The sequence below is a fragment of the Carcharodon carcharias genome, chromosome 3 (genome assembly GCF_017639515.1).
Source record: "Carcharodon carcharias isolate sCarCar2 chromosome 3, sCarCar2.pri, whole genome shotgun sequence".
NCBI lineage: Eukaryota > Metazoa > Chordata > Chondrichthyes > Lamniformes > Lamnidae > Carcharodon > Carcharodon carcharias.
Window position 1 is genome coordinate 54,789,504 of NC_054469.1, and position 25,874 is coordinate 54,815,377.

The window sequence follows — 25,874 nt, forward strand, 5'->3', positions numbered from 1 at the left end:
CTTCCTTTGTGATCCCAATGCAGTACCTTAAACTTAAAATGGGAGACGAAGATAAAAATAGCATAGATTTGATTTTCTGAAATTATCAATGCTTGTAAACAGCTATTATATTTTTCTTTTAATTTGGCAGATGGTGTATAATGTGGGAAAATGTGAAGTTACCCACTTGGGTCAGAACAATAGGACAAGAAAAATATCTAAAGAGAGAGAGACTACAGCATGCTGTGGTACAGAGGAATCTGAGTGTCCTGATGCATGCTAACTTTTGTGATTCATAGAAGTACACTCCTGTATGAAAATAACACGAAAAAAATCTCATTATGAAAGGTGCAAATGGTCACGAAGCACATTGCATTCACCATATTATTTCCTATTGTTTTAGGCTAAGGGGCGTGTGGGAGCGAGTCAGTGTTTGTAGGTGGCCATTTTTCAGAAGTTTGAGAATCACTGATATGACCATAACATCAGTAGTACTGTCAAAATGCTTAAAAATTGGTTTGTTTTGCCAAAAGTACACGATGGAAAAATGCTGAAGGATGTGAATAAACAGAGCAACTTACTTCCTTGTAAATGCCACAGTGCAAGAGCTATAATGCAATTTGGGGTATAAAGGTTAGGTTGTGAAGTTAAGGTCTTCAGCTCCCTCCCCAACCCCCTGCCCTCCCCGATTATTCTCTTTGCCTCCCAACTATCTCCCCACCCTTCCTGACCATACTCCCCACCCCTGACTACTCTCTCAACTATGCCCGCCACACCCCCCAACCACCCTCCCCACCCTGACTACCCTCCCAACCCCAGACTACCCCCCATCCCTTGACTACCTCCCACTCCTGACTAGCCGACGACCACCTGACCCTAAGCCCCCTGACCCCCACTCCAGTGACCACCCTAACCTCTCAACCACCTAACTTATACATTTACCTTCTCCCTGGCTCAAAGTGGCTGGGACCTTTAAACTTACCTGGTTTATGACAGCTAGTGCTATAAAAAAACGGGTGTGGCTTCACTTCCCCTGGCACTACTGCCCTGCACAGAAAAGGCTTGGGAACCAGGTACACTGCATATTTCTCATCAGGCCTGGGTTGGGAGTCTGGGCAAGAAATGTGCAGCTCCAGACTAAGGTAAGTAAGAAAGAGTGGAGTGGCAATCTGACTGTGACTGCCACTCCTCGTAAGTTCTGGCCCAATATTTTGTTATCTGGCACCACCAATTCCTGCACAAACCGGATAATAAAGATTTTATCGTACATGGAGTTTAGAAATCTGAACAAATATTTAAAGAAAGGAAGATGCCCTTTGTCCTGGATGTTGTTGAACTTCTTGATATTGTTTGAGCTGCACTTAGAGGCAGGTGGAGAGTATTCCATCGCACTCCTGACTTATGCCTTTTAGATGGTACAGACTTTGGAGAGTCAGGAGATGAGTTACTCATCTTAGTATTCCCAGCTTTTGACCTGGTCTTATAGCTGCTGTATTTATTTGGCTGGTACAGTTACATTTCTGGTCAATGGTAACCACCAGGATTTTGATGGTATTGCTATTGAATGTCAAGGGGAAATGGTTAGATTCTCTCTTGTTGGGGATGGTCATTGCCTGGACTTGTGTGGTGTGAATATCAATAGTCACTTATCAGCCTAAGCCTGAATGTTGTCCAGGTCTTGCTGCATGCAGGCACAGCCTACTTCAGTATCTGAGGAATTACAAGTGGTAATGAATGCTGCAGAATCATCAGCAAACATCCTCACTCCTCAATTTTGAACTTATGATAGGGGGAAGGCCATTGATGAAGCAGCTGAAGATGTTTGGTCCTAGAACACTACTCTGAGGAATTCTTGCAACAATATCCCGAGGCTGAGATGATTGGCCTCCAACAACCCCAACCATCATCTTTTGTGTTAGGTGCAACTCCAAAAATGAGGAGTTTTCCCCTAATTCCTATTGATTCCAGTTTAGCCTGGGTTCTTTGATACCACAATTGGTCAAATGCTGCCTTGATGTCAAGAGCAGTCACTCAAACTTCACCTCTGGAATTTAGTTCTTTTGTCTCTGGACTAAGGCTGTAATGAAATCCGGAGCTGGGTGACAAAAAATGAGCATCGGTGAGCAGTTTATTGCTGTGTAAGTGCTGCTTGATAGCAGTGCTGACAAAACTTTCTGTCGTTGTGTTGTTTGAGAGTAGACTAACTCGGCTCCAATTGGCTGGATTGGATATGTCCTGCTTTTTGTGGACATGACATACCTGGCAATTTTTCACATTGTCAGGTGGATTCCGGTGTTGTAGCTTCCTCTGCCTTCCCTTCTCCTCAAGCTCTTCTTCCTTTCTCTCTCACTAACTTCATGCACCCTTTCATCCTCCCCCCCCACCCTCTTTTTCCTCCTTTCTATTTCCTCTTCTCACTCCCCTTCTCTTTCTCTTCTCTCCTTACACTATGCTTCATCTCTCTCCTTTCTTTATCTCTCTCACTATCTCTCCACCCCTTTTCTCCTCTCTTCCCTTCCACTTACCTTTCTCCCCTTTTCCCCTTCTCTTTTACCCCTTGTCCTCTCCCTCAGTCTGTAGATCGGTTGCAATGCATAGAAACTAGGAGCAGTAGTAGGCCATTTGGCCCTTCGAGCCTGCTCCGCTATTCATTATGATCATGGTTGATCATCCAACTCAATAGCCTGCTCCCGCTTTCTCCCCATACCCTTTGATCCCTTTCGCCCCAAGAGCTATATCTAACTCCTTCTTGAAAACATACAATGTTTTGGCCTCAACTTTCTGTGATCGCGAATTTCACAGGCTCACCACTCTCTTGGTGAAGAAATTTTCCTCATCTCAGTCCTAAATGGTCTACCCTATATCCTCAGACTGTGACTCCTGGTTCTGGACTCCCCCACCATCGGGAACATCCTTCCTGCATCTACCCTGTCTAGTCCTGTTAGAATTTTATAGGTTTCTACGAGATCCCCCCTCATTCTTCTGAACTCCAGTGAATATAATCCTAATCGATTCAATCTCTCCTCATATATCAGTCCTGCCATCCCAGGAATCAGTCAGGTAAACCTTTGCTGCACTCCCTCTATAGCAAGTACATCCTTCCTCAGATAAGGAGACCAAAATTGCACACAATATTCTAGGTGTGGTCCCACCAAGGCCCTGTACAATTGCAGCAAGACATCCCTGTTCCTGTACTCGAATCCTCTGGCTATGAAGGCCAACATACCATTTGCCTTCTTTACCGCCTGCTGCACCTCTGCATGCTTACTTTCAGCGATTGGTGTACAAGGACACCCAGGTCTCTGCGCATTCCCTTCTCTCAATTTATAGTCATTCAGATAATAATTTGCCTTCCTGTTTTTGCTACCAAAATGGATAACTTCATATTTATCCACGTTATACTGCATCTGCCATGCATTTGCCCACCCACTCAGCTTGTCCAAATCACACTGAAGCATCTCTGCATCCTCCTCACAACTCACCCTCCCACCCAGCTTTGCAAAATACAAGTAGCTAGAGAAAAGTTGAGGGTTTCAAAGTTGTTCATTTGAGGATGTGAGTGGGGTGCACGAGGAGAAAAACTTGCCATGATGAAGAGCATGGAGTTGCAGCCAAAAACAAATTTGACCTCAGTTGAAGAATACTGCCATTTTTATATTAATAATGAAAATTACAAAAAGTATATCTTCATATTTATTACAGAATCTTTCCCACTTGATCCTATCAAAGAAAATTATGTACGTCAAGTGAGGGGTTGTATTTTTTCAGCTGTTCAGCCAGAACCTTTCAAGTCTGCAATCAAGCTGGTAGCAGTGTCGAAGGTTAGTATATGTTTTTCAGTCACTATGGTCTCTATGTTGATACAGTATAACTAGAATAAATAGATTATTTATTAAATTTGTTAATTTAATAGTTAATTGGTGCTGTCTGTACACTGAATAAAACTGGTATGCTAAACTTGTATTGTTTTTAATTGACCTTTAATAGACATAAAATTGACAACATTTATTGTTTACTCTGGAATTTAATTTATGTTTTTGTGTTTGATTTGATACAAAGTGAAGTTAGCTAGAATAGCATTCTTAAACTTGCTTATGGATGATTTTGCTTTTCTAGTTTCCAAGCTGTTCTCGTCAATTTCATATTTACTGATTTGACAGCGAGGATATAGTGACATAGGAACAGGTGTAGGCCATTTAGCCCCTCAAACATGTTCTGCCATTCAATGAAATCGTGGCTGATCTGTAGCCTAACTCCAAATACCCATCTTTGACTCATATTTATTAATGTGCTTGGCTAACAAAAATCTATCACTGTCAGATTTAAAATTAAAAATTAATCTAGCATCAATTGCTGTTAGTGGGAGAGCGTTCCAAATTTCTACCACCCATTGTGTGAAGAAGTGTGTCCTAATATCAATCCTGTAAGGTATTGTTGTAATTTCTGCTGACATTTGACTTATTCCCAAGAGCCAGATCAAGCAATGCCTCCTTCCTCTTTGGGTCAGAAACAGACTGATCTAGAAAATTCTCTTGAACACATTACATAAACTCTTCCTCCTCTGCTTTTTACACTATTACTGTTCCAGTCTATATTAGGATAATTAAAATCCCATGTTATAAGTACATTATACTTCTTGCAGCTCTCTAGAATTTCCTTGCAAATTTGTTCCTCTATATCTTTCCCACTAGAATATTGAATACACCCAAGATTGTAATTGCACCTCTGTTATTTTTAAATCTAGCCAAATCGATTCAGTCCTTCATCACCTAGGACATCCTCTCTGTTTCACAGCTCTGAAACATTCTCCTTAATCAATACTGTCAATCCTCCTTTTTTTCCTTCCCTATCTTTCCTGAGTACTTTGTGTCCAGTAATATTTAGTGTTTAGCCCTGTCCTTTGTTAAACCAGGTCTTTGTTATCACCACAACATCATATCTCACCTACCTAACTGCACCTGCAATTCACCAACCTCATTTACCACACTCCATGCAGTCACACATGTGCACAATATACTTAATTTAGACATTATTACATTCCCTCTTACTCTGATCCCTTACTTACCTTACTGTTTCTTACTCTAGTGCTATTTGTCTCTCCCAGTCTTTGTGCACTTTGTTTTTCCTCTCTAATATTACATCCTGGTTCTCATCCCCCTCCCCAATAGGACAAGCAAATTGCCCTGCAGGACATTGGTCTCAGCTCTGTTCAGGTGCAACCTGTTCTGTTTGTGCAGGTCCCATATCCCCCAGAATGGGTCCTTGTTAAGAAATAGAGACAGTTTAAGTAAGTTATATTGGTATTTGTAGGTGTTAGGAATGAGTTTTAGCTTTAACATTTAAGTTTGATTTGTATTTCTGTATTTGTGTGTTAAGAAAGGTCAAATTGAATTTTAGTTTCACTTTAAAAAGATGCCTGCATTTTAAATGAGGGTTTTTACAACTGTAAGCTATGTTAAGCAAACGAGTAGAAGAATTGGATTGTTGCCTAGCAATGGGGGTCCTGAGAGGCAGGTCCTTCCCATAGACACACACCGAATAAATAAAGAAACAGCAATTTTAAGCAGTTTGAAGCCAGGATCCCAGAGAGACTGAACACTGGGAGAGGGAGCTGCAGATTTCCCAAAAGATCCCAAGGCCAAACGAGTGAGACAGAAACAGGGGAAAGTCCCAAGAAAACCCTCTAGTCAAAGGAAGGAGAAGAACCTGGAAGAGGTCCTATTAAGTGAAGTTAAGAGTGAGTGGCAGAGAAAGACTCCAAGCTTCAAGTTTAAGGCTTCAAGCTTAAAGAGATAGAGGCTTACGAAGAGGCAAGAAGGTCCAAAGAGACAACTGAAGGTTGGTAACTCTTTGCTATAGGCATGTGACGCATTGGTGTACTGTTGATGGCTGAGTCAGTGAGAGAAGAGTGTATGGAAGACAGCTTGAATGCATGGGTGACCCAGGGAAGAAGAACATCGGAAGGAGAGTTCAAAACCCTAGAGGTGAACCCTTGTGGAAAGCATTTGAGAGAAAGCATTGGTTTGGGAGAAGATTCCAAAGCGAGTTCTCGGATAGTGGAGATTGGAAACACTTGTGTGAAAGATAGAATTCAGTGAGACTGGTTGGCTCATGGTGTGACAAGCGCCTGGGGGGAGTTATGGAGAGAACTATAGCATCTGGTTGAGGTGGCATCTGTCACTTGGCTTTAGAGTGTGATGTGTCTGACCACAGGGTGCTTATTGGTTTACATTGACTGTGTACTTACTGTGAACATTAGAGTATAAGATAGCTTTTTAAACCTGTTATCCTTACAAATCTGCATATATCTATAACGGTATAGCTGTGGGTGAAGGAGTACTGTAATATAGTTCATCTTGTTTAATAAATGTTTTATGCTTTCGTTGGAAGTTCATTAGCTGACTCTGGTGACTCTGTTCAGTAGCCCCTCTCTACGTATCTAAACAAACAAATAAAAGTTGGGATCTATCAAGCTGAGTTCCATCCTGGGATCAGGTTTGTCCAGTGGTAGCCTCAGCTGGGGATTTTAACAGTCCTAGTATCTCAATAATCTAAAGCCCTCTCTCTTATTATACTCAATAATTCCTGGCACTGGAGTGATCCATAGATTACTACCATAGAGGTCGTACTTGCTAGTTTCCTTCCTAACTCCCTAAAATCTGCATGCAGGATCTCATGCCTCTTTCTATCTGTGTTGATGGTACTGATGTGGACCATGATGTCTGGCTGTTCACCTTTCCTTGTTAGAGTTTTGTGCAGCTGCTCAGTGACCTCCTTGGGCCTGGCACCAGGGAGGCAACATAACATTTTGGATTCATGTCTGTCATCACATACCTGTTAGTTCCTCTAACTGTTGAATCTTCTATCACTTTTGCTTTCCCAATCTTCCTTCTGCATTTCCTGTATAGCTCGGTCAGCCTTGCTGGCATGGACTTGGCTCTGGCTGCACTCCCTAGATGAGCTCTGAATACTGTTGGAGAGCGAGATGGACTCAGGACACTCCTACACTACTGCCTGGTCTTCCATGACTGCTTGGTGATTGCTCATACCCTTTCTGACTGCACACCTTAATTTGCGAGGTGACCACATTTATAAATGTGCTATCCACAAAACTTTCAGGCTTGTGGATGCATCACAGTGATACCAGGTTCTGCTGAAGCCCCAAAATGGGGAGTTTGAGCTGCTCCAATTAACAACACTTCCTGCACATGTTGTTGTACAGGACTTGAGAAGTGTCCTGGAGTTAACACATGGAACAGGATGTACACTCCATGGGACACTACCATACCTCATTTATTAGACTTAAAGTAATTATTCAGCATGTCCACCATTTCCATTTTTCCCTCGTATAAAAGTTTCTTTGTTGGCCCTTCAAGCCCTTGAGCCCGTTCCACCATTCAATTTAAATGTGGCTGATCTAAACTTAATTTAATTTACCTGCCTTTGTTTCATATCCTTTAATACATTTATGAATCAAAAGTCCATCAATTTCATTTTTGAAATTTTTAGTTGATCTAGCATCAACAAGTTTGTGTAACAAAATACTTCCTGACATCACACCTGATAGGCTTGCTCAAATTTTAAGGTAATGCCACCTTCTTCTGGACACCCTACCAGAGGAAATAGTTTCTCTTTAGCTATCCTATGAAATCCTTTAATCATCTTAAGCACCTAAAACTAGTTAACTTCCCCCTTAATCTTATATACCCAAGGGTATATGAGGTTAGTCTATGTAGCCTGTTATGACCAGGTGAGAAGGGGTGAACTGGCTCTCCCCTATTCAACCTCCTCAGTTGGTCACAATAAAGGTTGAGGTTTCTTTTTCATGAGGATATGCCTTTTCCAAATCTGAATGTATTGGTTTGGATTTTGGTGAGTTAGGGAGTTTTAAGGGCTAATTACTCTCTAAAGTCTAGATTTAAAAAAAAAATGAGCAATTAACCAAAAATCACTGTTTACGTTGAGTTAAGTTAAGTTTATTCCAGCCTTAAACAGAAATATGCAAGTTAATTAGGTAGCTAGCTGAAACTGGTTTCTGAGCTTTTGTAGAGCTTGACTCATTATTGTTTTGCAGAGAATATAAATACAGGGGTTTCTGAGTGCTTCTTGTCTGCACAGAGTGCAAAGCCAGGAGTTTGGTGAGCGAGGGAGTTTAGTGAAGAGGGGAACTATAATTAAGGAAAATAAATTTAATTAACATAATAAAGATAGCAGAATGGGTGATGTGTCATGGCTGCAGCATGTGGGCACTCCTGGATGCTACTGTAATCCATGGCAACCATATCAGTAGTAAGTGCTTGTGGCTTGAGGAGCTTCAGCTCAGAGTTGATGAGCTGGAGGCCCGGCTGCAGGCATTGCAACACATCAGGGAGGGGGAAGTTACCTAGACACTTTGTCCAGAAGTCAGTCACACCCATTAGGTTAGAGTCATCTGATTTAGTCAGTGGTCAGGGACAGGAGGATGTGATTGAAAGACAGGCAGGTAAGGGGATCGAGCAGTTGAAAGTGGAGGAGCCTCAGCTCTTGCAATTGAGCAACGAACTTGAGGTTCTAGCAGCTTATATGGACAAGAGCAAGGGCTGTCGTGTAGATGAGCAGGCTGACCAAGGCACTATGGTATAGAAAGCTATTCAAGTGAGGGGAGTTAAAAGGAATGTTGTGGTAGTAGGGGCCAGTATAGTCACGGGGATAGACACTGTTCTCTGCAGCCAATAGTGAGAATCCAGAAAGCTGTGTTGCCTGCCTGGTGCCAGGATTCAGGATATCTGCTCAGGGCTGGAGAGGAACTTGCAATGAGAGGGGGGAGATCCAGCTGTTGTGGTCCATGTAGGTACCAATGACATAGGTAAAACTAGGACAGGGGTTCTGCATAGGGAATATGAGAATCTAAACTCTAAATTAAAAGTCAGAACCTCAAAGGTAATAATCTCTCGATTACCTGAGCTATGTGCAAATTGACTTAGGATAAATAAGATTAGAGAGTCGAATGTGTGGCTGAAAGACTGGTGTGGGAGAAGTGGGTTCCGGTTCGTGAGGCACTGGCACCAATACTGGGGAAAGTGGGGCCTGTACTGTTGGGATGGAGTTCACCTGTAGGCCAGTGTTCTAGTGAGTCCTATAACTAGGGAAATAGAGAGGACTTTAAAATAAATAAAGAGGGGAGGGATCATGTAGGGTGAACTTGAGTAGATTAAAGGGAAATAACATGGCAATAGATCAAGGTAGCAATAAAGGTAATAATCAGAGCATGGCAGGGAGGGACAGTGATTGCAAACTTATAAGTATGCCTGCAGATAGGGCCATAGTTTACAGAAACAGTATCTGAATTTCCGCAGCATTCGCAATAAAACAGATGAATTGTCAGCTGTTATGATCATTGGCCAGACCCTGGGACGTGGGTGGAGATCTGGTTAGGGACCAGTAACATTTTGTTGAAAGTAGATAAAGGTTGAGATTCAAGACACCTGCTTTTGGCATAAAGCCACAAGATTACATGGGTTTTGTACAAAAAAAAAACAAACCACTATACAAGTTCAAAAAGATAAAACAATTTGCAAGATGTATCTTATTCTCTAACATTCAGGGTAACATTGAGGTGCATGTGAATTAATAGACAAACTGTGGTTGAACACATCACACTACAGAGTAAATGACAGGTGCAAGCAAGACAGAGTCCATTGATTTCTCAAGAACACACCCAGATGTCAGTAAACACCAAGTCAAACAGTCACGTTGAAACTGTCTCATAAGGGATTCCCAGCTCCACCTTCGAAGATCTCTCCTTGGAATTTCCTCAAAGTCACCTCCCACTTAGACGGCTTTAACAGTGGCCCACCTCATGGGGTTTCAATCTCGTATTCCAAAATTCCATCTCCCTGGATTTCAGTGTACACTCAAACACTAGCTTACAAGCACACTCTCAGATCAATGGCAGTGCCAAGCAGAACTGCCCCAAAGGGGAACCTTTGCCCCAACGACCCTCGCTATTTAATGTCTGCTCCCCACAGCCTTTCTTTAACTTAACTGGGACCTGTTCCTGTCCCTGCCTCTGTGACCCTTGTAGGATGACTTCCAAAAACTGATAGCCTCAAAAAGAATTGTCTACTGACACTTGAACTAATCTGATGATGTTTCAAAACACTCCCAGAGGGTCCCACTCTTGTTAGGTGGCAGGAACCCATGTAACAAGTATTGAAACTTTCTGTGCCATAAGTGTTCCAGTCTCCACAGTTTGCTAATTTAGCACCCATGGACTTAAAGGTCAATGATTTCAAGACATAGCTCAAGTAGAAATTCATATGTATGGCTTCATAGCAATTACAGAAACATGACTACAAGGAAACCAAAGCTGGGAATTGGTTATCCAAGGGTATGTGATATTCAGGAAGGGTGGGAAGCTGGGAAAAGGTGGTAGGGTAGCTCTGTTAATTAACAATGGCATCAGTACTATAGTGAGAGATGATCTTAGTTATAAAGATCAAAACAGAGAATCAGTTTGGGGGGAACTAAGAAACAGCAAAGGGCAGAAAACATTTGTGAGAGTTATTTATAGGCCACCAAACAGCAGTGGTAATGTAAATCACAGTATAAATCAGGAAATTAGAGGTATGTGCAACAAGGGAAATACAGCAATCTGGGGGTTTTCAATCTACATATAGACTGGTTAACCTGATTAATATTGTGGAGGACGAATCCTTTGAATTTATGCATAATGATTTTCTAAAGCAGTAAATGAGGAACCAACTAGGGAGTAGGTTATTTTAGATCTAGTATTGTGCAATGAGAAAGGGCTAATTAATAATCTTGTTGTAAAGGAACCTGTAGGAAAAAGTGACCATAAAAGATAGAGGGCGGAACCATCCCAGATTTCCACTAAGTGTGGTAACGGGCAGGTAACATGCCGGTCACGAAGGCGGGTTTTCACACCGTATCATCTCAAACCCACCGCATTACTTATGCATTCCAGGGAAACACGCTGTTTTGATGGCGGGCGGGCTGTCATTCGCCTGCCTTGCCATCATGTCGCCGCTTCAGCACACTTTGTGCCATATTTAAAGTCCAGCTGTGCGCAGACATCTCAGTGTTTCCAATCCATGACTGCTGCAGGGAAGACGTCCGTGAAAGGCAAAAAGACTACAGCCCCCCTGATTTAGCGGTGCGTCACTGGAACACCTTTTGGATACTGTGGAGGCCAGCTGCAATGTCCTCTACCCCTGCTCTGGCCACAGGATGGGCAGCGGTGTGACCAACAAGACTTGGGAGGTGATGGCAGTTGTGGTCAGTGCCAACGCCCTTCAAAAGAGGACAGCCACCCAGTTCTGCAAGAGGATGAATGATCTCCTCTGTTCTATCAGGGTAAATCACTCTTCTCACTCAGTGCTCTCCAATGCCCTGCACCAGTGCAGAAACACACACCTCAGTGGGACCTAGCTTTAGAATAGACTCGGGATCACAATCTGGTGAGCACATCTCACTGTCTGATCCACAGCAGGTGACAGTAGGGACTTCCCAGGTGTCTGGCACTCACAGGACTGCTGGAAGCCAGAAATTTGCTGAGTCCGAGTCAGATGACGAGCCTCTGGACTTCGTCATGTCACAGTTGCTGGAGCTGCAAAAGCAAGCTCGGGAACATCAGGAAGGGATGTCTGATGCACCCCTCAGATTGCAAGGCACAATGGAGGAATCTGTCCGTATTCAAGCTGAGGTGATAGCGCCAGCATGCCAATACACCGAGGTCAACACTGGTAGTTTGGCAGCCGCCATGAAGACCTTGGCCCAGCACGTCGCTCTGGCACTGCTGTGTAGGCTCAACTCCATCACAGATACTACAGTTGGCCTTCAACAGTGTTGGGGCATGGGAGGGGCATGGGGTAGCTTGATCTCACTCCTTCTCCCCAAGGAGTCAGCCTGGGACCCTTGGGCACCCATAGGGAGGAGGATCAAAAGGTGCCCCCAGCCCATGGGGCCATCCATCCAGGATACTCTGGGAGTGTCTGGCCCACCCAAATCCCCACTTCCTGTGACCTCAGCAGCCCCAGCTCCCCTGGCTGAGGAGGGTGCCACTGCTACACATCAGGACCCTGATAGCAGGTCAGGGCCTTCCAGGTCTTGGCCCTCTGGAGATCCTGCCAAGGTCATCACAGATAGGGCGTTGCAGTCAGCAGGCTGTCTCCACCTCCGCTGTGGATGTCCAGGGAGCATCAAGACGTAGCAGCAGGATTAGGAAAGTTAAGAAGGTGTATCTCTTTTGAGTCATCCAAGTAAACTAAATTAACAAAATTAGGGACAAAGTAAGTAGCAGCCCCTTAAAGCGAAACTGCAAAAACAAAGACAAAATTTAAAGGAAACTTGCAAACATTAAACTAAAATGTGATTAACAGGGTCAATAAAACACTCCAGTCCCCATAGTACACACTGAGCACGGAAGGCCTCGATTGTGCCGGCAGACTCCCTCTCCAGGGACACCTGGCCGTGAACATAGCTGCGGAAGGGGGGCAGACATTTGGGTCGGATGACCCCCTCGATCATCTGCTGCCTGGACCTGTTAATGGCCTACTTGGCCAGGCCCAGGAGCATGTTCACAATGAGGTCCTCCTCCCTCCTGGTCCCATCCACACTGGGTGCCCGTATATCAGGAGCGTGGGACTGAAGTGCAAATAAAACAACAGTATAAGCTTTTTTAAATAACTGAAAAGGTAGTGCAGCCTACAACGCCCTATATAGACACGGCCCATGGACTCCACAAGACCACAAAAGTTGCAGGTATCTTGGGAGTCCGTGAACTGACACATCTTACAGTTGTATGGGACTGCTGCATGCAACACCCTCCACTCCAGGTCCCCGATGGAAAGTGGGAGGACAACCCTGTAGTGGGCCCCGCACTGGGGACCTCTGCCACTGGACAGCGACAGGGCACGCCAGGGCATGTCCAGGTGGCGGGCGACGGCAAGGAAGTGAAGAGTGTGCAGCAGCAGCCCATACAGGAAACCCTCCACGCTGTGCTAAAGGGCACGGAGGGCATTTCCGCGAGGCGACTCAGGCCGTGGGGCACTGGCTCCTGAGGGAGGTTTCGGGTCTTGGGGCCAATGTGGAATTCCGTCCACACAGTGGGTTAAGAAGGTGTAACTCTTTTGAGTCAGCCAAGTAAACTAAATTAATAAAGTTAAGGACAAAGTAAAAACTCAAAGGCAAACTGCAAAAACAATAGATAAAATGTAAAGGAATTTACTAACATCAAATCAAAATGTGATTAAAGGGTCTATAAAGCACCCCAGTCCCCGCGGTGCCCACAGAGCATGGAAGGCCTCCATGGTGCTGGCGGACACCACGTGCTCCCTCTCCAGGGACACCTGGCCGGGAACATAGCCGCAGAAGAGGGGCAGACGGTTGGGTCGGATGACTCCCTCGATTGCCCGCTGCCTGGGCCTGTTAATGGCCAACTTGGCCAGGCTCAGGAGCATGTTCACGAGGAGGTCCTCCTCCCTCCTGGCCCCCCTCTGCACCGAGTGCCCATAGATCAGGAGCGTGGGACTGAAGTGCAAACAAAGCACTAGTAAAAGATTTTTTAAATAACTGAAAAGGGAGTGCAGCCGACAACAATTAACATTAATGTGGTCCACGGACTCCACAAGACTGCAAAAAGGGCAGGTATCTTGGGAGTCCGTGAACCGACACATTCTATGATTGTAGGGGACTGCTGTGTGCAACACCCTCCATCCCAGGTCCCTGGTGGAATGTGGGAGGACACCTCCGTAGAGGGCCCCCCACGGGGTCCTCTGCCGCCAGGCAGCAACAAGGCACGCCAGGGTGTGGCCGGGCGGCAGGTGAAGGCAAGGAAGTGAAGGGTGTGCAGCAGCAACCCATACGGAAACCCGTCTGCGCTGTGCTAAAGGCCATGCAGGGTACTTCTGTGAGGCGACTCAGGTTGTGGGGCACCAGCTCCCGAGGGAGGTTTCAGGGCTTGGGGCCAACGTGGAATTCTGTTTGAATGGGGTTAAGAAGGTGTAGCTCTTTTTAAAGCCAACCAAATTAACTAATTAACAAAATGAGGGATAGTTAAGAAGGTGTAACTCTTTCTGAGTCAAACAATTAAACCAAATTAACAAAATGAGGGATAGTTAAGAAGATGTAACTCTTTCTGAGTCAAACAATTAAACTAAATTAACAAAATGAGGGATAGTTAAGGTGTAACTCTTTCTGAGTCAAACAATTAAACTAAATTAACAAAATGAGGAAAAACTCAGCAGGTCTGGCAGCATCGGCGGAGAAGAAAAGAGTTGACGTTTCGAGTCCTCATGACCCTTCGACAGAACTTGAGTTCGAGTCCAAGAAAGGGCTGAAATATAAGCTGGTTTAAGGTGTGTGTGAGGGGGGCGGAGAGATAGAGAGACAGAGAGGTGGAGGGGTGGGGGGTGTGGTTGTAGGGACAAACAAGCAGTGATAGAAGCAGATCATCAAAAGATGTCAACGACAATAGTACAATAGAACACATAGGTGTTAAAGTTAAAGTTGGTGATATTATCTAAACGAATGTGCTAATTAAGAATGGATGGTAGGGCACTCAAGGTATAGCTCTAGTGGGGTTTTTTTATAATGGAATTAGGTGGGAAAAGGAAAATCTTTATAATTTATTGGAAAAAAAAAGGAAGGGGGAAACAGAAAGGGGGTGGGGATGGGGGAGGGAGCTCACGACCTAAAGTTGTTGAATTCAATATTCAGTCCGGACTGAATATTGAATTCAACAACTTTAGGTCGTGAGCTCCCTCCCCCATCCCCACCCCCTTTCTGTTTCCCCTTTCCTTTTTTTTTTCCAATAAATTATAAAGATTTTCCTTTTCCCACCTATTTCCATTATAAAAAAACCCCACTAGAGCTATACCTTGAGTGCCCTACCATCCATTCTTAATTAGCACATTCGTTTAGATAATATCACCAACTTTAACTTTAACACCTATGTGTTCTATTGTACTATTGTCGTTGACATCTTTTGATGATCTGCTTCTATCACTGCTTGTTTGTCCCTACAACCACACCCCCCACCCCTCCACCTCTCTGTCTCTCTATCTCTCCGCCCCCCACACACACACCTTAAACCAGCTTATATTTCAGCTCTTTCTTGGACTCGAACTCAAGTTCTGTCGAAGGGTCATGAGGACTCGAAACGTCAACTCTTTTCTTCTCCGCCGATGCTGCCAGACCTGCTGAGTTTTTCCAGGTAATTCTGTTTTTGTTTTGGATTTCCAGCATCTGCAGTTTTTTTGTTTTTATTTTTTAACAAAATGAGGGATAGTTAAGAAGGTGTAACTCTTTCTGAGTCAAACAATTAAACTAAATCAACAGAATAAGGGATAAAGCAATCACAGCCCCTAAATTAAGTCAGCTGTAAAACCAAGGACAAAGTTTAAAGGAAACTTACAAACATCAAACCAAAATGTGGTTAGTCTGGGCACGGGTGTTAATCAGTTGTACATGCTGTTCACTATTGTCAGTAAACTCCCAAGAATGTCTCCCTGCCTATGGCTCCTTGTTCTGATGAGCAGTGTTCATGTCACTCAGATGTGAAGCCTTCTGCAGAAGATAAAGGCAGGTGTCTCAGTCCAGGGCCTCTTCCCAGTGCTTTGTGCAGCCTTCAAACCAAAGTGATGGTCCGGCCTCATACTCCCTGGACACATTACTGATGCCTGTACCTTGACAGTGCTTGTCATTGCTGCCAGAATGTAGTGGGCAGGCAACAGAGTTCCGTCATTCTCTGAGTGCCTGCAGCACCCTTAAGGTGGGGCCGGCTCCCATCTCCTTAGCATCTGTGAACAATGATGCTGCACTCCTGAAGGGGTCAGATGCTGGCAAAGAATCAAAACAAAGATTAAAAACAAAAAACTGTGGATGCTGGAAATCCAAAACAAAAACAGAAATACCTGGAAAAACTCAGCAGGTCTGGCAGCATCGGCAAAGAAGAGCAAAGTTGACATTTCGAGTCCAGGTACTTCTGTTTTTGTGCTGACAAAGGATCAGATGCTTTTAAAGTTTCATGGCTGCGTCTCTATGATATGACCCTGATCAGAGAGCGCAAACGAGCTGCCCTTGGCCAGACAGGAGTGAGACATTCTCAGAGCTATGTGAAGGTTTATGGAGTGTCCTCACTTCATGTCGCCACCATTCTCCTGCAATTTACCAACTATTAGGCCTCCACTGTGTCTCCATGACAGGAGCATTATCACAGGGAGTTTGTGCGCTGCCATAGGTCAGCCTAGAGTCAAATGTTCACAGATGCAATGTGAGGATCTATGGAGTCTCCTCACTGTATGTCTTCATCATCCTCCAGAAATCTAGCAACTATCAGTGACTCCCGAGCACGCGTGCCTTGCCTTGCCAGTGTGAGGGCCTCATCACCGTCATCATTTCTTTCTAGGTCATCTTCACCCTTATCCCCGTCAGCGTCCTCCTCATCCAAGAAGACCTCCAGCTCCTCCATCTCCTCCTCAGCCAGTTCCTCTCCCTGTTGCAATGCCAGGTTGTAAAAGGCGCAGCAGGCGACGACGATGCGTGACACCCTATGTGGACTATATTGCAGGGCTCCACCAGGCTGATCCAGGATCTGGAACCTTATTTTCAGCATCCCAATGGTCTGCTCCACCAAGTTGTGAGTTGCAGCATGAGCCTCTGCTGTAGTCTGAGGCCGCCGCGCAGGTGTCATCAGCCACATTCTCTGTGGGTAGCCCTTAACCCTGAGGAGCTATCCCTGCAGCTTCTGTTGACCTGGGACTACGTCAGGTATCTGTGACTGACTGAGAATATAGGAGCCCAGGACACTCCTTAGAAACTGTGCAGACCTGCAGGATGTGTTTCTGGTGGTTGCATACCAACTGTACATTCAGTGAATTGAATTCCTTGTGGTTGATGTAGTTGACGGAAATTGTGATGGAGACCTGAACACTATATGAGTGCATTTGATGGTGAAACCCAAGATCTGGGCAAATCTAATTGCTCGCATCCTGGCTGTCCTGGTCCTGGGAGAAATGAACGAAGTTGTGTGCCCTCACGAAGACGGCATCCTTGACCTCATGGAAGCATTTGTGGGCGGAGGCTTATGATATCTGATAGAGATCACCTGTGGAGCTCGGAAAGGAGCCGCTGGCACAGAAGTTGAGTGCAGCAGGTGGCAGATGTGAGCGACCAGTTCCCTAGACATGCGCAATCTTCAGCGACACTGGTTCTCGGTCATCTGCAGGAATGAAAGGCGGCGTCTATAAATCCTGGATGTCACTAAGTGCTAACCAGCGACAGCTCACTGTGGCTTTTCGGCGGCATATGAGGGAGCCCCAGCTGCCCCTTCTTGAGAGCGCTGCTCCTCCCTCTACGCAGTCAGGTGCCTCAGTTGCTCTCCCTTCCATCATCTTCACTCTCTGTATGCTATGAGGTGTATAGCTAGTTCACTAGGCTCCATGATCATGATGTACTCCTGCAGGATGAAAGAGAAAGACATATGGGTTCGCATGGGTGTACTAAGAACTTGTCCTGGTTAAGTGTGACGGCCCCTTAATGAATCGCAGAGAGTGCTGGCCACCACATGGATGAACAGAGATTAGTGCGCTGCATGGCTGTTTAAAATCCCACTCACCTCTGCCCCACCCCACCTGACCGATTGGCAGCAGTTTTTCCCATTGCACTGCATGCTGTGCTCTCAGCTCAGGTGCAACATTCTCCTAACCTGTGCTGCAAGGCAGCACTGTTGGCTAGAACCATCGGGCAGACTGGTCAAAACCGGGATGCTGACATTGCAAGGGGCTGTGAGCACCTCCATCAGTAACTGCTCTATGGCGAGCTTCAGCAAGGAGATTGTACAACGTGCGCAGTCGTCCAATTGCTCTGCAGTTCACTAAAACACTCATTACTTTTGTAGTCTGTGCTCGAGGAGTGAAAAGCTCTGGGGCACTTTGATATCTCTGCATTGCTTGAGTGGGCAGATGAGCTAGAAGTCTGATTCCAATCATATGAATGGCTGTGTCTGAAGTGTCTCATTTGCAGAGGAATGGTCACTTTATATAAGATGACTCTAATGTGTGGCCGCTTCCCCCACCCACCCTACCCCCACCCCGAATGCTTGTGCGCTATGTTCATTCAAAGGACAGCCCCAGCCACCGACCCCACCCCCCTGCACCCTCCCACCAAGTCACCTGAACCACAGGGTTGGCCTTGCCCCCTTGACTAAGTCACCGAAACTGCAGGGCTGCCCTTGCCCCCTTCCCCATAGTGCCTCAACCGCAGGGCTGCCCTTGCCCCCGCCCCCATAGTGCCTCAACCACAGTGCTGCCCTTGCCCACTACCCCCTCCCCTGCTGTTGTGAAACATGTCAGTGTGCTTTCCCGCCAACATGGGCGGACGATCCAGTGGGGGGGCGCGGGATCGGGTCCGCTGGGCAGGCCTAATAATGATATGCAGATGTATTACAATGAGGTTCCCAACGTCTGATGAGCAGATGATTGCAAACTGATATCATTCCGTTGTGAAACTGATTGTGTCATATCGTCTGCTCACACCACTAAACATACCAACACACCAGACGCCAGCAGGCGTGGAAAATCCTGGCCAGAATTTTACATGAAGTTTGGAAATGATTAGTTCAGTCAGAGATTAAGGTCTTAAACCTAAACGAAAGAAACTATGAAGATATGAAGGGCAAAGTGGCTATGGTATAATTTACAACAAAAATGCATTCCTTTAATGTACAAAATCACAGAAAGGAAAGTGTTCCAACTGTGGCTAATGAAAGAAATCAAAGATCACAGGAAGAGGTGTATAAAATTGCCAAAAAAAATTGCCTGAGAATTGGGCACATTTTAGAATTCTGAAAAGGAGGATCAAGAGAAAGATAAAAATGGGAAAATACAATGAGAGTAAACTAGTGAGAAACATAAAAATGTACAGTTAAAGCTTCTGTAGGTATGTAAAAAGGAAAAGATTAACAAAAACAAATGTGGATCCATTACAAGCGGAGTCAGAAGAATTTATAATGGGGAATAAGGAAATGGCAGAGAAGCTAAACAAATACTTTGTGCCTGTCTTCAGGAAAATATAAAACCTCCCAGAAATAATGGAGAATCTAGGGACTAGTGTGAACAAGGAACTGCAACATATTAATATTTGTAAAAAAAAGAAAAGGAATAGAGAAACTAATGGGACTTAAAGTAGATAAATCTACTTTAGATAGATGGATCTGATGATCTACATCCCAGAGTGTTGAAAGAGGTGGCTGCAGATATAATAGAATCATTAGTGGTCATCTTTAAAAATTCTATAGACTCTGGAATGGTTTCTGCAGGTTGAAAGGTAGCAAATGTAACCCCACTATTTAAGAAAGGAGGGAGAGAGAAAACAGGGAGCTACAGACTGTTAGCTTGACATTAGTAGTAGGGAAAATGCTAGAATCTATAATAAAAGATATAATAACAGGACAATTAGATAATAATGGTAGGATTGGAAAGCGTCAACATGGATTTATGAAAGGGAAATCATGTTTAAAAAAAACCTGTCGGCGTTTTTTGAGGATGTAACTAGCAGAATAAATAAGGGGGAAAAGGTGGATGTGGTATATTTAGATTTTCATAATGCTTTCGATAAGGAACGATACGAGGTTATTAAACAAAATTAGTGTGCTTGGGATCGGGGGTAATAGACTGGCATGGATTGAGAACTGGTTAAGTAAGATAGGAAAGAGGAGTTTTTAGAACTATGAATAACTTAAAAGAAAAGCACCACAGATACTCATGTCTGTTCATGTGATTGCAAGAATCTAGAAAGTCAGGCCAGTGATGGTCCCTTGATGGAGGAGCTACAGTTCAGCTAGCTAAAGCAGGATTTTGCAGAATTCCTTTAAAGCTGATGTCGACGGAGTGAGATGAAATTGGTATCCAGAGACTTGGTCTACTCGGCAGGCATTGGTCGGAATCTTCCTGAGAAACTGGCTCCGAGGAGGCTTAAACTTGATACAGGCTGTTGGTCAGCCTACAGTCCTGCTTTCATGTTTGCAGGCTGGAGTTTAAATAGCAGCCTGAGTTGCGAGTCCGGAAATGTAATATTAAAACTTTACAAAGGCCAGAAGCTTAGATCATTTGGTGTTGTCCATTAATGAGTCAGTTGCAGGCTAACAAGCAGTTTCTATGCTTCAGGTCAAAATTCATTGTTTATCCTAGGAGATTAATGGTGGCTTTTAGCGCTTCTGCACGTATAACAGTTTTCCATGGCTTCCCCTTTGTTATGGTCCAGGCTGGGGACCTGGTTTTGTTGATTGTAAGCTGTCCTCTCAGTGAAAGGTGTGAGATTTCACAAGGATGAAGGTTGAGCTTTTGTCCTTTAACTGCTGTTGGAAATTTCCAGAAGCTGTAGCCAGCTTGTGGATCATGTCACCTGTAGCAGCCATCTTTTGGTTCGGCAAAATCAATTTTTTTTAAATAAGCAAAAAGATAAATTTTATTTAAACAGTTTATGATCTCTTTCATGTCTTAGGGACACGACACAATCTATATCAATGATTTGAATGTGGAGATTAAATATAATATTTCCAAACTTGCAGATAACACAGAACTAGGTGGAAGTATGAGTTATGGGGAGGATGCAAAGACGCTTGAAGGGATTTTGGAGAGGCTAAGCAAGTGGGCAAAAAATTGGCCGATGGAATACATTTTGGAGAATTGTGAGGATATCCACTTTGGTAGGAAAAACAGAAATACAGAGTATTTCTTAAATGGTGAGAGGCTGGGAAGTTTAACTGCAGAGGGACTTGGGTGTCCTCATGAGTCACTAAAAGCTAACATTCAGGTACAGCAAGCAAATAAGAAGGCAAATGGTATGTTGGCCTTAGTTACTAGAGGATTTAAGTGCAGCAGTAAAAATGATTTACTGCAATTATACAGAGCCTTGGTAAAATCTCACCTGGATTATTGTGTGTAGTTTTGGTATACTTTCCTTAGGTAAGATATACTTGCCACAGAGCGAATGCAATGAAGGTTCATTAAGTTAATTCCTGGAATGGAGGGATTGTCCTATCTGGAAAGATTAAATAGACTGGGCCTTTATTCTCTGGAGTTCAGAAGAATAACAGGTGATCTCATTCAAATATACAAAATTCTTACAGGGCTCGACAGGGTAGGTGCAGGAAGGATGTTTCCCCTGGCTGGGGGTCAGGGTTTTGGAACTAAGGGACACAATCTCAGAATAAGGGACAGGCCATATAGGACTGAGATGAGGATGAATTTCTTCACTCAGAAGGTAGTGAATCTTTGGAATTCTCTACCCCAAAGGGTTGTGGAGGCTCAGTCATTGAGTATGTTCAAGACTGAGCTTGATAGATTTCTACCTATTAGAAATATCAGGCGATACAGGGATAGTGCTGGAAAATGGTGTTGAAGTAAAAGATCAGCCATGATCTTATTGAGTGGCAGTGCAGGCTCGATGAGCTGAATGGCCTACTCTTCTTATTTCTTATGTTCTTAAGTATTTAAGCTATGAGCAATAAGGAGCCAATCAAAGAAGGTTTTCTTGAGTGAAAGAAAGAGCCAATTTATTAACCACTAAACTTGAGAAAAATAATAAAAATGCAATGTCAACCATTCGGCCCTCATGCAGATTTTCAGGTGTACACACACACACACACACACACACACACACACACACACACACACACACACACAAACAAATGTATCAGACATAAGGGGAGTTACAGTCCAATAAAAAGAAGCTAAAAGAATATATGGTTAAGTGACCATTGATTGTTCTTGATTTTAAACACTGTGGCCAATTTGGGTTTGCTGGTTTCTTGGATGCAATTAGATGTAGAAGATGTTGTAATTATTATGAGATCTCGGTTCACTGGTAGGTTTATGGTAGAGTTGGCTTCTCGAACCAGGTGACACACTTGTTCCAAAAGAGAGAGGGAGAGAGAGCAGCCGTCAGCCTGTTCCTCTGCTGAAGACTTTCTTGTGTTACTTGCAAACTAGTGGCTGGACAGCCTTGCCTTGAAATACTTCACCTATTTTATTTCCAAGAGGTCTTGGGTGTGTCTGTTTATGGCAGCCATTGTTTCAACACGCAGTACTTTAATGCCTTTTCTTTAGACAGTTACGAGTTTCAGTGGGTGTCTTGATTATAGGAAATGTCTATTTCTTCACACTCCCCTGAGAGTGATTTGTTCGTTTCTCACCTTCATCTTGGAGCGTGGCCTTGCATTTTTAAGCAGTTTGCTCTGTCATAGTTAAAATTGCAAAATTTTGAGTCAGTTGAAAGTTGAGAAGTCATATTTTCAAAAATAAAGGGGCATAGCCTCGTGACAACTGTCTTCATAATTTGACCCTTTTCAATCCCTGTACCATTGTTTTGAACCTGCACTGCACCATCTCCAAAGCCGTTATAGCCGTTTTGAGCTGTGGTGCCCAGAACTGCATGCTGTTTTCCAGGTATAGTTTAACTAGAGCTTTATACTGTAGCAGAACTTCCATTCCTTTGTATTCTAGTTCCCTTGAGATAAAAGCTAACATTCTGTTAAATTTTTAAATTGCTTTTTGTACATGTCCAATGGTTTTTAATAATTTCTGTACTTGGACATCTAAATCTCACCCTGATAGTCCTCTGTTTCCTTGCTCAAGTTGTCATTCCTCATGTGTAAGGCAGTGAGTGATTAGCACTTTCCAGCATAGACCAGTGGGAAGCAATAGGGAATGGAAAACTTGCTCAGCTTTTATTTTCCCATCCCTTGGCATAAGAATGTTGAACAAATTTTAGTGACCCCACTGTCTCCCAGCTGAGATTAGCTAACTGAGCACAAATTAGGGTCAAATTTGAAATCTCTAAATCTGTATGGTTCATCTCCTTTATCAATTGTAGAACCATTTCAAGAGGGTAACCACAGTTCAATATTGCACAATCTGTGTGCTGGTTCAGGGCTATTTGTAAAAACAAAAAGTTGTAAAAGAAACAGAAGTTTCCAGAGAAAGGGATTAATAAATATAGTAAGCAGTTTCAAAGTTATGAGAATGTTACTAAATTTAATAAGACTTAAGGAGTTAAGAAGTATAATTTTTAAAAGCCTTTTTTGCCTTATGTTCTTTATTTTCTCTCCATAATCTATTCTATAGGTATAAAGTAGCCTTTAGTGCCTTACTTGTATGAACCTTGACTGTGATAGTCTACAATCGGTTTGGCCGATGGTGAACATCACAGCTGAGCCTAATCCTGCTCTGCCTAATACCTCATATTTATGCACTTGCAGCATAAGTTATTGGATAGCAATCAGGAATGGGAATCCAGGCAGTTTACCTCTCTCTAACCCAGGCCTCCGGAGGGCCAATTACAGAACCTCTATAACCACCCAGTTTATGATCAGCTGATTGCACACGCCGGAGAATGAAATAGGAATGTTTCTGTTCTGTGTGGCTTAGTAAGCCAAATTCACTTTGCTATTAGGGAAATGCTAAGTAAGTAATTCATAAAATTTCAGATTTGCTGAACTAAACTAGAAGATTGTATGACCTTATTTTATTATGAGATATGACATTTCATAAGACCCTTAAAGAAGAAATTAAATAATCTGTTATCAGTGGTTGCATTATCATTGTTCAGGATGTTACTGTCATGTGAAAAATGTAATGCTCTGTTTTCCTCTACCTTTTAAAAAAACAAATTGGTCTCTGAAATAATTGTTCAGGGTACGAAACTGAAATAGAATGCACAGAATAATGACTGCTAGCCATATTATGCAGGTGCTGTTTGTACCCACTGTAAATGGTATGAGGAGAGGGATGGTTTGCTCTGAATATGAAACTATTTTTGATTTTGCAGCTATGAACTTTTGTGTGACATAAGGGATATGAGATCAAATGAACTTAACTATTATTGTAACTAAATATAGAAATTTGGGGTTGATTAACAACTGCTGACTAAAAGGAAGAACAATTGATTCTAGTCACATGTCTTGGACTCAGATGGAATGAACAGTGCTACAAAATGAATTATTTCAGTTCTGCTCATGTGCTTTTGCAAAAGCAGCTGCTGAAGATTATGTGCATTTTGATGAACAAGAACAAACAAGAACAAAGAAAAGTACAGCACAGGAACTGGCCCTTCGGCCCTCCAAGCCTGCACCGATCATATTGCCTGTCAAACTAAAACATTTTGCACTTCCGGGGTCCGTATCCCTCTATTCCCATCCTATTCATGTATTTGTCAAGCTGCCTCTTAAACACCACTATCATACCTGCTTTCACCACCTCCTCTGGCAGCGAATTCCAGATGCTACAACTTTTGATTCCATTTTAAACATCACAAATGTAACTGACTACAAATTGTTATAAACCCTGTTATAAGTACTTTTAATTGTTATATTTTATTTTTCCATTAGTTTCAGCTTCATTGATTTGAAGTGCTTTATTAAATTAAATTCATCTTTCGATTTAACTAGATTTTTAAGTTATTGGTCTGAAAAACTGGCATGATTATGTAAGGTATGGTAACTGTTCTTTAATATGTAATTGTTTTATATTAACATCAGGAAGTTGTGGAAGACCTATTGGACTTAGATATGTCTGTAACAGAGACTGAAGAGTTTATTCAATTTGTCAGCGGTGCACGAATTCTGCCTGGATCTGTCCCTCTAACTCATAGATATGGTGGTCATCAGGTAAAGTGGTATTGTATTATGTATCCTTCACAAAGAATTGAAAGCTTACTCTATTATTATAATAACATTGCTATTTTTTTGAGAATAAATTTACTCATAATCAATGAAGTTAATGGTTGAATTTTATAGATATTATGGTTAGTCCGGTGATCCCCAAAAAGAAGCTGTGCTTAAAGTTAGTACATTTTGGAAATGGGGTTATTACATTGTTGCCCCCATGTGCCAACTTATGCTCCCTGCAAACTCAAAATTAGCCCTACACCGTAAAGATATTGCCTGTAAGGTTAGGCCATGTAAACCAGAATGTCTCTGGTTCAATCACTGATGCAGTATCAGTAAAAACAGCTGTTAGTCATGACTTCCATTTCTGATTGGTCCTTTCTCCAGAGGGGGTGCGAGGGGAAGTATGTGTGCGTGTGTGAGAGGGAGTGTGTATGTAGATGTAGAGAGGGGGTGTGTGTGTATGTCAGAGTGAGAGTGTGTGCCTGTGTGAGAGAGTGAGAGAGTGTGTGTGTGTGTGTGTGTGTGTGTGTGTGTGTGTGTGTGTGTGTGTGTGTGTGTGTATCTGTGTGTGTATGTGTGACAGAGTGCATGTGTGTGCGTGCGAGAGAGGGAGAGTGTGCGTGCGAGAGAGGGAGAGTGTGTGTGTAGAGGGAGAGAGAGGGTGTGTGTATGTATGTCAGAGGGAGAGAGAGGGAGAGAGAGAGTGTGTGTGTGTGTGTGTTTGAGAGAGAGTGTGTGTGTGTGCGTGTTTCTGTGTGCGTGAGTATATGTGGGAGAGTGTATGTATATAGAGGGAGAGAGAGTGTGTGTGTGTGTATCAGAGGGATCAAGGGGGACTGTGTGTGTATGAGAGAGAGAAAGGAAGAGAGTATGTGAGAGTATGTGAGAGTGTGTGTGTGAGAGAGAGAGAAAGGGAGAGTATGTAAGAGAGAGTGTGTGTGTGAGTTTGTGAGCGAGGGAGAGTGACAATGAGAGGGAGAAAGAGGGAGTGTGTGTGTGTGTGTGCATGCAAGTGAGGGAGAGAGAGCATGTGTGTGCACGAGGGAAAGTAACTGTGTGAGAGAAGGAGAGAGCGAGAGAGTGCGAGTGAGAGGGAGGGAAAAGGTGTATGTGTGTGTGAAGGGAGAGAGCGTGCATGTGAGAGGGAGAGAATGTCTGTGTGTGTGTGTATGTATGTGAAGGAGAGGGAGACGGCGGGAGTGTATGTGTGAAAGGGAGATAGTGT

The 25,874-nt window shown here is 43.6% G+C and overlaps 1 protein-coding gene across 2 annotated transcripts in view; it reads left to right on the forward strand.

The window, feature by feature from the left end:
- LOC121275755 (protein adenylyltransferase SelO-like) overlaps positions 1-25,874 on the forward strand; it is a 270,091-nt gene that overhangs the window by 897 nt on the left and 243,320 nt on the right. For both annotated transcript variants that reach the window (XM_041183353.1, XM_041183354.1), the window contains exons 2-3: positions 3,682-3,800; positions 24,518-24,646. In XM_041183353.1, coding sequence (XP_041039287.1) covers positions 3,682-3,800; positions 24,518-24,646 — 248 coding nt within the window. The remainder of the gene's footprint in view (positions 1-3,681; positions 3,801-24,517; positions 24,647-25,874) is intronic.